The sequence below is a fragment of the Lithobates pipiens genome, unplaced genomic scaffold (genome assembly GCF_037356315.1).
Source record: "Lithobates pipiens isolate NorthernLeopardFrog02 unplaced genomic scaffold, aLitPip1_a1.2 Scaffold_22, whole genome shotgun sequence".
In the NCBI taxonomy this organism is placed as follows: Eukaryota; Metazoa; Chordata; class Amphibia; order Anura; family Ranidae; genus Lithobates; species Lithobates pipiens.
In genome coordinates, this window is record NW_027507784.1 from 325619030 (window position 1) to 325632049 (window position 13020).

The following is a 13020-nucleotide window of genomic DNA, read 5'->3' on the forward strand; positions in this document are numbered from 1 at the left end:
ACTAAACTGGAAGCGGTGTGGTGGCCTGGCTCCTGCTCATCATCCAGGATAATATCGTCCTCTTCATTCTCCTCTCCCCATCCACGCACAACAACAGGGATCCCAGAAAGGTTTAAAGCATGCTCTTCTTGCTCCTCCTCATCCGCCCCGGCACCATCCTCCTCTGACTCTCAGACTCCTGTTGTTCACTTGTTTCAGATAGAGTAGCCCCCCTGGGAATTCATCCAGCATTGCGACTTCCTCATCTTCCCGCTCCTGCTCCTCCACAGCTTTATCAATGACATGACGCAATGCACGCTCCATAAAGAAGGCATAAGGTACCATGTCACTGATGGCACCATGGCTGCGACTGACCAGTTTGGTGATCTCCTCAAATGGCCGCAGAAGTCTGCATGAGTCGCGCATGAGCAGCCACTGGCACGGTGAAAAAAAACCCAGCTCCCCAGAACCTGTTCTGCTACAGAGTTCATGCAGGTAGACGTTAACTGCACGTTTCTGCTGGAGCAGCCTATCAAGCATATAGAAGGTTGAGTTCCATCGCGTTGGGCAATCTCAAATAAGACGCCTGACCGGCAGATTGTGTCGCCGCTGAATGTCAGCAAGGCGAGCCATGTCCGTGTAAGATCTTCTGAAATGGGCCGAGATTTTCCTTGCCTGCCGCAAGATGTCCTGGACCCCAGGGTATTTGACAACGAATCGCTGCACGACCAAGTTTAAGACGTGTGCCATGCATGGCACGTGCGTAATTTTGCCCTGTTTCAATGCGCTAAGCAGATTGGCACCGTTGTCACACACCACTTTACCAACTGTCAAATTGAGCGGTGTTAGCCACTGATCTGCCTGTGAATGCAAAGCTGAAAGGAGTGCCGGGCCAGTGTGGCTCTTGGCTTCCAGGCACAACAGACGCAGCATGGCATGGCAACGTCTCACCTGGCATGTCGAATAGGTTCTGGGGAGCTTGGGCGGCGCAGCGGAAAAGGAGGAGTCAGCCGAGGAGGAGAGGGAGGAGGGTGGAGTAGGAGGAGGAGGAGAAGAAGAGACAGGCCTGCATGCAATCCGTGGCGGTAAAACCAAATTTACACGGGTGCCACAGGTTACATGCTTGACGGCCGTCAGAAGGTTCACCCAGTGGGCAGTAAAAGTGATATACCTTCCCTGCCCGTGTTTGCTAGACCACGTGTCTGTGGTCAGATGTATCTTGGCACCGACACTGTGTGCCAGAGATACATTCACTTGCCGCTGAACATGGCCATATAGCTCTGGGATGCCCTTCTCTGAGAAATACTTCCTTCCTGGGACCTTCCATTGTGGTGATCCAATGGCCACAAATTTTCGAAAGGCCTCCGAGTCCACCAGTTTATATGGCAGTAGTTGGCGGGCTATCAGTTCTGACAAGCCAGCCATCAACCGTTGGGCAAGAGGGTTATCCGGCGGCATCATTTTTTACGCTTGAACATTAGGCCCACGGAAGCCTGCCTTTTTGCAGAAAAATGTGAGCTTGGCGTGATGGAAGGTGGAGTGGAGGACAATTGTGAGGAGAGAGGAGAAGGAGAAGTAGAAGACGAGGCTGGACGGTGAGAGCCTGGAGTGTGGCTTTGTGTGTTCCGTTGCTCCCACTGGGCTCGGTGATGGCAGCTCATGTGCCTTCTTAAGGCGGTCATCCCTAGGTGAGTGTTGGGCTCACCACCACCCCCACCACATACCTTCCGCTTGAGTCACAGGAATTATTTTCCGATCCATATCAAGACATTTCTGATGCGTAGCCACTCTCGGCATTGGATCAGGAAGAGGAGGTAGCAACAACCGCCACTCAGCAGTCTGACGACAGTACCCAGATCAGCCCAAGGAGGAGGTTGGTCCCTGGTGTTGCTGCCTACTCCGAGATCTCTACTTATAGCGGTGGGGAAGGTGATGTCGATGATGTGTCTAGTGATGTCACGTGGGTGCCCACAAGAGAGGAAGAGGAGGGGAGTTCAGAGGGAGATATGGACCAGCAGAAAGGGAGGAGAAGCAGGAATAACTTACATTGCACAGGGGGGACAAAGCAGACTGCTAATGTATCAGGAGCGAGTCATCGACCATGTATTGTCACATCTGGTGCTCCCAGGACGCCGGCACATGGCTCCGCAGTGTGGGCTTTTTTAACGTGTCCGCTGCTGACAATAGGGTTGCCATCTGCAATCTTTGCAGTCAACGCATTAGTTGCGGTGGTGGTGTTGTTTGTGGTAGTGTCTTTGGGGGTGCACATAGCAGAGAGTGAAGAAGAGGGTGCAGATCGAGAGGATGAGGAGGGTGCAGAAGAGTAAGGCTGAGTGAGCCAGTCAACCAATTCTGGTGCTTCCTTTGACGTAATCGCACGCACCTTCTGCAATTTCCCACTTTGGCTCAAGCCTGTTGCTCCTGCCCTACCCCTACCACCCCTGCGGAAGGGCCTGCCTCTTCCTCTGCCTGTCATTTTTTAAATGACCCTGTGACAAAACTCTCAGTCCCTATACTGATAAAGGACTGCTGCAGAATAGGGCAGCAGTCAGCAGTAGTGCACCTCAACCCTATATATTGTGGACCTATACCAGTCCTTAAGGAATAGCAGACTGTACCTCACTCAACCCTATATACTGTAGTACACTATACCTTACCAGTCCTTATAAGGACCTTTGTGGGACTAGTAGGTTGTGATTAGCAGACTGCTGCCCTATTCTGCAGCAGTCCTTTATCAGTATAGGGATTGAGGTACAGTCAGCAGTAGTGCACCTCAACCCTATATATTGTGGACCTATACCAGTCCTTAAGGATTAGCAGACTGTACCTCACTCAACCATATGTACTGTAGTACACTATACCTTACCAGTCCTTAGAAGGACCTTTGTGGAACTGGTAGGTTGTGATTAGCAGACTGTACCTCAGTCCCTATACTGATAAAGGACTGCTGCAGAATTGGGCAGCAGTCAGCAGTAGTGCACCTCAACCCTATATATTGTGGACCTATACCAGTCCTTAAGGATTAGCAGACTGTACCTCACTCAACCCTATATACTGTAGTACACTATACCTTACCAGTCCTTATAAGGACCTTTGTGGAACTAGTAGGTTGTGATTAGCAGATTGTACCTCAGTCCCTTTACTGATAAAGGACTGCTGCAGAATAGGGCAGCAGTCAGCAGTAGTGCACCTCAACCCTATATATTGTGGACCTATACCAGTCATTAAGGATTAGCAGACTGTACCTCACTCAACCCTATATACTGTAGTACACTATACCTTACCAGTCCTTAGAAGGACCTTTGTGGAACTGCAGAACAGTTTTTAGGTACTTCCACTAGTTGTTCTTAAAATATATTTCCTTTTTAAGATGGAAAATAACTGTATAAATTGGTGTTTGATATATACCTGACGTTTAGGTTTACCTCTTTTGGGATCATTTCTTATATTCTTATATTCAGTACAGTAGACTTTAAAAGCCAAGAATACAACATATCAGAAATATCAGACAATCAATACATTGTATAATATTAAACAAGATAAGGAACAAAGGAGCACTGTATATTATCTGATGCATTTTTAGCTGAAATGGTTAGGTGAGGGAATTATATTTCCCCCAGGGCGACGTTTTAATTAGTTAGATTACAATGGCTTAGAGGTTTGAGCAGTATAAAATCTCGTGCTCACAACTGTATTCACATACACTGCAACGTAACACTCCGTTGTCTGCTGCCCTCCTGTTAGCTCATCTCTGTAGTCATAACAGATCATAGGTCAGACAGGAGGTTTTATACAGGCGAAGGAAAGTAATTTGTCTTTGCCAGATGGACAAACACTAAAATTAACTGAAGAACGCAGGTTTGTGGCATATGCCTCAGCTATAGTAACAGCAAATAAAGAAACACAAGTGTCATTTTGCAAGAAACAGACATTGTGTCAACCAATGAGAGGCAAAGATCGTTGTTTTTTTATTTTTTTAGGTTTATTGTTTAATTCTCCTGTACATGATTGGGTATTCAGAGTGAACACAGATCTCCACTACTGTATTGTATATGCCAATTTCTGATCCCTATCACTACAATCACTTATCCTTCCCTATCAACAATTTGAGCTGCCTACAGGTTAGAAATTACATTATTTCATTATAAATACATTATTTCATTAAAATACATTTTACATTATAATTTTAATGGAGTAACATTTAAACAATAAAGGAACAGCAAATATAGAATTACCATTGGTAAGGAAATTATAGTAGTAGTTGTCAACCAGTGTTTAGTGTGCAACTTGTTACAATATTATAACAGAATGTAAATTATTATAGGATTATAAGTGAGGTATATAGGAGATGTCTGTCACGAAAATTGGATATTATATAGAAAAAGTGGAATGGGTAGGGAAGAGGGAGAGAGAAAAGGAAGAGGGGATGCTCCGGGGGTCTTGTAGGTGGGTTTTTGAAGAATTATGGTAAGATTAGAGGTAAGGGAGCAATTAGGGGTTAAGGTTTATAGGTGCATTCAGGATCTGGATGCTAATAGGAAGTCAGGTTTATTTCCCTTGACTTTTTAAATTATAGTTTTTTTCCCAGTGAAGGTAATTTTCTGCCTGGTAAGTTGAAATTATTTCAAATCGGAACTGATTTAAATCTCTTTCCGTTTTATAATCTGCTGTCAATCTAGACTTAAAAACAAAATAGAGGTAGAATTTATCACAGCATCCTCTCATTTTATTTTAGCTTTTTGAAATTACATTTTTAAATGTTAATATTTTCAGACCACGCCGATTTCTATCGAGGGATTAACAGAAAGGCCCCGTTTATACATGTGCATTTTTTTTACATAGATACATGATGAGATATGTACCATTATAGTCATGGGCAATGTATAGTGTCTTGAAAAAGTATTCATATCCCTTAAATGTTTCCTCATTTTGTCATGTTACAACCAAAAACGTAAATGTATTTTATTGGGATTTTATGTGATAGACCAACACAAAGTGACACATCATTATGAAGTGGAAAGAAATTTATAAATGGTTTTCAAAACGTTTTACAAATAAATATGTGATAAGTGTGGGGTGCGTTTATATTCATCCCCCCGGAGTCAATACTTTCTAGAACCCCCTTTCTCTGCAATTACAGCTGCAAGTCTTTTTGGGGATGTCTCTACCAGCTTTACACATCTAGAGAGGGACATTTTTGCCCATTCTTCTTTGCAAAATAGCTCAAGCTCTGTCAGATTGATGGAGAGCGTCTGTGAACAGCAATTTTCAAGTCTTGGCTTTGACTGGGCCATTCTAACACATTCCACTTCACAATTATCAGCCACTTTGTGTTGGTCTATCACATAAAATCCCAATAAAATACATTTATATTTTTGATTGTAGCATGATAAAATGTGGAAAATTTCAAGGGGTATGAATACTTTTTCCGTACACTCTACATGCTGTTACCTTTTCTTAAGATGTAATTGACTGCTCTTATGCACACTACAAATCCCATAGTCCTTAGTCCATCTTGGGAGTGAGCAAGAGAGGGTGGCCATATTTCTCCATACAGTGGCACCATGGAAAATTAACATAGCCAACCTCTAACAGGAAGTTGGATCACAGCAGCAAAAAAAAAAAGGCAGATTTGGAGAAATCTAAGGGCAATAGAAGGGCATTTTCTAAGTCAGGAATACATACTTGAATAGAATATATGTTTTTACATCAGAGTTTATTTTCACTTTAAGCAACCTACTATTAAAACATATCTAAACCCAAGAATAAAAATGTAATATATTGCAGATAACCAGTCCTTAGATGTGGTGGCTGTGTTAACTTTCTTTGTTACTTCCTGTGAGCTGATCTCAAACAACCTGATCAAATTACTCTGCCCACCAGGCAGTGGAACTGAAGAGAGGAAGATGAGTTTGTAGTCCAAAGCAAAAGACAAGCCTAGTGACAACCATGACTTCCTCCATATAGACACCATGCGGTGAGCTAGTGTTGTCACCCTAGGATAGTGATGGCGAACCTTGGCACCCCAGATGTTTTGGAACTACATTTCCCATGATGCTCATGCACTCTGGAGTGTAGATGAGTATTATGGGAATTGTAGTTCCAAAACATCTGGAGTGCCAAAGTTTGCCATCGCTGCCCTAGGACAAGAACTGTGTTCTAGGCAGGATCACCAGGTACAAAAAAGGAACAAATGCTTGAAAAAAGGAAAAGTAATGCACCCATCAGACGTAAGGGCCAGTAAGGTGCAAAATATTACAATTTCATCTTGATGTTTAGATATGAAAGTTTAGGAAGGGTATCATATCCGGGTGCACCCTCTTGCAGGTGGATGGCGAATACCATCATATGCTGTTTGTATATTTTCCTTGTTTTTGAGGTCCAATACCTGGATCCCCTGAGAGCATGAACTTCTCATATTCGTTCCCTTTTGCTCTGTTAAGCCCCGTACACACGAGCGGACTTATGTCCGACAGACTTCCGAAGGAGTTCCGCCGGAGTTCTGCCGGAGTTCTGACGGAGTTCTGACGGACTTTCCGAATGAGCGGACTTGGCCACACACAATCACACCAAACTCCGACGGATTCGAACGTGATGACGTACGACTGGACTCGAATAAGGAAGTTCATAGCCAGTAGCCAATAGCTGCCCTAGCGTCGGTTTTAGTCCGTCGGAATAGCATACACACGAGCAAATTTTTCGGTAGGAACTGGGTCCGGCGGAGTTCCGTCGGAAAAATTTGAAGCATGTTCCATTTTCTAAAGTCTGTCAGACTTTTGCGAATCAAAAGTCCGTTGCAGCCCACACACGATCGAATGGTCTGCCGGAATCATTCCGTCAGACTTTGGATGTCGAAAAGTCCGCTCGTGTGTACGGGGCTTTAAATATACCATTGAAAGAGTTTTGTTATATTTTGTTTAAATAGTGGAAACAATACCTGTTGATCCTGTAAGAAATAATGTGACCTGATAACTTTTTTGAACATTTGAAATAAATAAAATATTCTAAAAGTGATGGCTGGTAAGAATTGCTGGACAGATCAAAATAATCTATTTCCCTACACTTTACTGTTTGTATTTGGAATTCATTTATTTTGAATATATTATGCATCATACTGTTGCATATTTTTTTATTAATGATAGAAAGTCATTTATGATTAGAAATTATAAACGATCAGAGAGTCATTTATATCATGTTTAGTGGAATTTCAATCTTCATTTTCTTTTAAGAACTTTTTATCTACGGTATTTTACATATGTAGATTTCAGAACAAACTAGAAAGTCTAACATTAACAGAATACTAATAACATATAACATATGCTTTGCAATAGTTTAAATTAAAATAAAAAACATGCCATTTGTAGCCAACCCAATTGATACAGATACAGCCTTTTTCCTACCTATCAGTAATCACATTGCTTTCAGTGGCATATGATTTGGAATCCAAACAATGATAAATTAAATTTTTATAATATGTGGAACTTGCAGTATAGCATGTAGTATAACAGCAAGCCTAACATAAACAGTAGAGATTAGGAGAGAAACTACAATGATATGGTAAGAATCATATTTTATTTCTGTTCACAAGTTTTAAAAATGATGTTGCCTAAATTACAAAAATTAAAAAAAATAATAATTTACAAATAAACATTAAATATAGGGTACAGCTGTTACAATGATTTTGGTTTAAAAAAAATAATGGTAGCTGTTTTCTTAAAGAGGAAGTAAACCCTGATGGGTTTACTTCCTCTTTTTTTCCCTGCAAAGGTAAAGCATAATGGACTACTGTGCATCGCATAGTAGCTCATTATGTGTCACTTACCTGACACAGGAGCCAGCGAAGTCGCCGCTGTCACCTGTAGTCCGCCGCATCCATCTTGGTTGTGGCGTCTCTCGCAGCTCCGACGAATGACAGCGGAGAAGCCGCGATGACGTCACTCCCGCGCATGCGCACGGGAGTCGCGTCTCGGAGCTCCGACGCTGCCATTCGCCGGAGCCGCGATGACGTCACTCCCGCGCATGCGCACGGGAGTAGACAAATTTGGCAAATCCATTCTTGGACTTGCCGCATTTAGTGCGCCTGCGCGCCGCTGTCTACGGCGCATGCGCCGTAGACATCGGTGCCCATTTTCGGGCAAATATCTCCTAAACCATATAGGTTTAGGAGATATTACTTGGACCTACAGGTAAGCCTTAATCTAGGCTTACCTGTAGGTCAAAGTTGTTTGGAAGGGTTTACTTCCATTTTAATTCTTAACTTTGTTTTTATTATTAAAATTATACTTCCCTATATGAGGAGATCTGTTTCTGTAATCTAAACCTCAATTATTTAGCACTGTCACAGGTTCTATTTTTTTTTTCAGTCATGCAATTCAAAAAAATATGTGAAATGAGTTCCAGCTGCTGGCTAAAAAGAGGAAAATAAAATAAAATGTGAAATATAAAAAAAAAAAATATTTTGACCATATTTATTGTTAACTTGTATTCTTCTCCATTACTGCTTTGCCCAATGGACTCTAGTTAATGCACATGGGTTAATTCTATGCCCTTGTACACATGGTCGGACATTCTGACAACCAAATCCGTAGGAATATCCGATTGTACATAACGTGATGATGTTATTTCGTTACGACGGGACTATGTTCAGGCTAGTAGCCAATAGCTTTGGTCTAGGAATTTGATCTGAGCATGCGTGGCACTTTGTCCGTCGGAGTAGGCTACACATGATCGGAGTATGTCCGATCGGAGCATTTTGTCTGAAAATTTTACGGACAAGTTGGAAAACTTGGTCCATCGGATACCCCGACGGAAACAGCCCGATGGAGACCACACACAGTCGGATTATCCGACAAAACGGTCCAATAGGACACATTCTGTCGGAATCTCCGACCGTGTGTACAAGGGCTATTACTCCAGCTCAGGTATAAAGCATTACTTTTTTTGTTTTAAAGCACTTTTGCTATTTACTTGCCAATGTTTAAATTTTGTAAAAACCTTTATGTAATACATCACAATTTTTTTTCTTGGAATAAAAGAAAAAAAGGCCAATGGAAAACTATACATCGTCTTCAGAATTTCATCTTCTTTTTTTCCCCTTCGTATCTGGAAAAAGACTTTTGCTTTTCATTGTGTTTTCTCTTTTATACCTTACTGGTGTCTTGATGAATTGTACTATTATTATTGTTATATATTACAGCCAGCACCTACACTCTCCTTTGTATATATTTCTCTGTAACTTGTCTACTATCGATATTTTGTACACCACTGTCAATGTCCCCAAACTTCTTGACATGCTACTATTTGACCATAATACAGTGTCCTTCAACCAGTGCTTCACCCAGCTGTACTTCTACGGGGGGTGTGCCAGCACAGAAGATATCCTTCTCTTCACAATGGCGTACGATCGATATGTTGCTATTTGCAAGCCCTTACATTATCACTATGTGTTCAGTGGAGAAAACTGCATTAAGATCATAATTGCCATTTGGGTTTCTGGATACTTTAATTCCTTATTGTTCACGATAACTGCCTCACAAATGTCCTTTTGTGAGTCAACCAAAGTTGAACAATTCTTCTGTGATCCCAAAGCTCTCCTAAAGATAGCCTGTACGGGCACTGAATTGTTTTATATAGTGATGTGTATCGAATTATTTGTATTTGGTATTTGTCCATTCTCATGCACTGTCATATCTTACATGAAAATTATCCGCGTCATCTTACACATAAAGTCTAAGGAAGGAAGATGGAAAACCTTAAACACATGTTCATCTCATCTCTCCGTCATCAGTGTTTTTTATGGGACAGTTTTGTCGATGTACATGATGCCACAAGCAAGTCACCTTGTTGGGCTGGAACAAGCGCTAAGTGTTTTGTTTACAACCGTTGTACCGGTACTAAACCCTCTTATATACAGTCTACCAAACAGGGAAATCAAAAGAGCCTTAATAAAGTTTGTTAACGTAAAAAAATGTTGAGAGGTTTTAAGATGTTCTAAGACTCTAAGATCTTCTAATACTTTACTAAGTCTGGCAGTGTCATGAATCATTTTTAAATATAATTAAAAAATGTTGGATATTTGCAGTGTGTGAAACCCCAGTGAATCTAAATATGGGTATTGCCTTAGCCAACAAGCGATTTGTAATTCTGTTCAGCTGGACTTTTTAATTTTGTCACCTAGGCCAGACAGAATAGTCCACAATTGTTAATCAATACAGCTTGGCTACTGACTCACCACTAAACTGTGGCAGTGACAATGAAGGAGCAACATCAATCAAAAAAAGGTAATTGGCGCACAAATGAATGGTCCCTTTGTAAAAAAACGCTTATCTATATAATAGGATACTCGTTATTTAGGTAGATGTCCTGTAGTTGGTCTCCATGTGCAGCTGCGAACCCACTTTGGACTTGGTGGAAATGAATACAGAAAATAAACGATCAAAAAACAGCGCATCAAAGAAACTCGTGGTGTAATATGAAAAAACACTTAAAAAGTCACAAAGTCACAAAGTGACTTTTTAAGTGTTTTTTTCATATTACACCACGAGTTTCTTTGATGCGCTGTTTTTTGATCGTTTATTTTCTGTATACAATGAAGGAGCAGCAGTTCCCTTATGGGAGTCAGCTGAAGGGGGCTCTTGCCATAATGTGCATGTATACACAGAATAGAACAAAATATTACAGTGCACACATGAAAAAAATGACATTTAATTTCTGCAACTTCAGTTATGTCTAGTTTTATTGGGTGTTCTGCAGGTTAGGACATAGATTTTGGGATGTATGCTGACTGGGCCGTTTACCGTCCCGCCAGTAAGGGGGCGGTCCTATATTTTTTGTAAAGATTATAAATAATCCAGCAATGTGTGGGGGCGCAGGTTGATGACCCTGTTGAAGACTTCTGTAGTGAGATTGTTCAGCTTTTGCCCTCCACATTGCTTTTACTTATTTTATTCCAATTTTGTGATCACTTTTAATAGATCTTACTTACTACAGTGTAAGTTTTTTTGTATTGCCCAATAAACCAATGTTTGGTTGATGCGCACCAAATGGAGCATGTTTTTTCTTTATTTTATACTCTGATACTGCTGATCTGGTGCTTTCCCTTCACCTCCTGGGAGGGGTTGTGGACTCATCTGGCTGCCAGTTGTTGATTTTGTCTGGCCCTGGGATCATCGATCGATACTTTGAGAAGGATACTTTGTAAGTTCATTCGACCAACTGCCATATGGTAGGTGGGTTCATCACAGCTGGTAATAGTACCTCACCTCTTTCGTGTGTTTGCCCTGCAGTATCTACGAGTACATTCATCGGCCCACCAGGACCCTACACCAATGATTCCATTTGGAAATGGAATTTAGAACTGTTCTTTCTTCTACACACTCCACACATGGCCTTTGTCCTCTATTATTGTGCTTGATTTGCATTTTTTCACGCAGTGCTATATATTTAGTACTTTTTTTGTACTTTATCTTTGTCCTACACTTATTTTTTCCACATATTGTTTGAACTTTGTTTGTGTGTTGGTTGCTCACATTTGATTATTGTTTTGTTCTTTGGGTTTAGTGCAGTATTTTCCCCCTATATTCTCATTATTTAATACAGCTGAACATTTTCAAAAAATATGGGGATTTAGTCACACCATATGGCTATATGAGAGAACTAAAGGACTCCACCTATAACACAGGTGGACACTAATAATAGGCAATGATTTGCCTATTATTACCATACGATAGACAAAGAAGTGGGCTTAAGCACTATATAGCGTGACTAAATCCCATAAATAGCCTTGCAGGAGTTAGGCTACTTTCACACTGGGGCGGGAGGGCGCCGCCTTACCGTTGTTTTAGCGGCGCTATTTGGCCACTATCAGCCGAAAAAGGGTTAAACCCGCGCACAAAGCGTGGCTTTGCCGACGTGTTTGCAGCGCTGCCCTATTGTTTTCAATGGGAAGGGGAGCTTTAGGAGCGGTGAATTGCTCCTATAGCGCTGCAAAGGTGTGGCTTGTAGGACTTTTTTTTACCGTCCTGCAAGCGCACCGCTCCCTCTGGCTTTCACATTTGAGTGAATTGAGCGACTCATTCAGGGCGCTTTGCAGTTGCTATTTTTAGCGCTATAGCTGTAATGTTTTGTTCTGTTTGGGCTTATGGCTGCACCATCTTTAAACACTTCAGCCCCGGAAGAATTTACCCCCTTCCTAACCAGAGCTCTTTTTGCGACACGGCACTTTACACACAATTGCGTTACTTTAACTGACAATTGCGCGGTCGTGTGACGTTGCACCCAAACAAAATTGACATCCTTTTTTTCCCATAAATAGAGCTTTCGTTTGGTGATATTTGATCACCTCTGCAGTTTTTATTTTTTGCGCTATAAACAAAAAAAAGAGTTTAAAAAATGTGTCACTTTTTGCTATAGTAAATATCCCCCACAAAATATGTAAAAAAACTATTTTTTTCCTCAGTTTAGGTTGATATGTATTCTTCTACATATTTTTGGTTAAAAAAAATTGCAATAAGCGTATATTGATTGGTTTGCACAAAAGTTATAGCGTTTACAAAATAGGGGATAGTTTTATGGCATTTTTATTGAAACTTTTTCTTTATTTTTTTACTAGTAATGGCAGCGATCTGCAATTTTTTTCGTGACTGCGATATTATGGCGGACACATCGGACACTTTTGACACTATTCTGGGACCATTGTCATTTATACAGCCATCAGTGCTATAAAAATGCACTGATTACTGTGTTAATGACACTGGCAGGGAAGGGGTTAAACACTATGGGGCGATTAAGGGGTTAAGTGTGTCCTAGGGAGTGGTTCTAATGGGGGTTTGGCTAACACTGACATGACAGCGATCACTGCTCCCGATGATAGGGAGCAGTAGATCTCTGTCATGTTGTTAGGCAGAACAGGGAAATGCCTTGTTTACAATGGCATCTCCCCATTCTGCTGCTCCATGACATGATCGCGGTCCCCTGGCGGACATCGAGTCAGTGGAACCCGCAGGCATAGTCATGGAGTATGCGACGCTCGTGCGCCCACAA

The 13020-nt window shown here is 41.5% G+C and overlaps 1 protein-coding gene across 1 annotated transcript; it reads left to right on the forward strand.

Annotated features, from left to right (window-relative positions):
- The first annotated feature begins 3694 nt into the window (after positions 1-3694).
- On the forward strand, positions 3695-10409 carry LOC143925551 (olfactory receptor 1-like). Its single transcript, XM_077450030.1, has 2 exons — positions 3695-4100; positions 9015-10409. Exons 1-2 carry the CDS (start codon positions 4032-4034, stop codon positions 9951-9953), a joined length of 1008 nt encoding a protein of 335 aa, XP_077306156.1. The 5' UTR covers positions 3695-4031; the 3' UTR covers positions 9954-10409.
- Positions 10410-13020: the final 2611 nt, after the last annotated feature.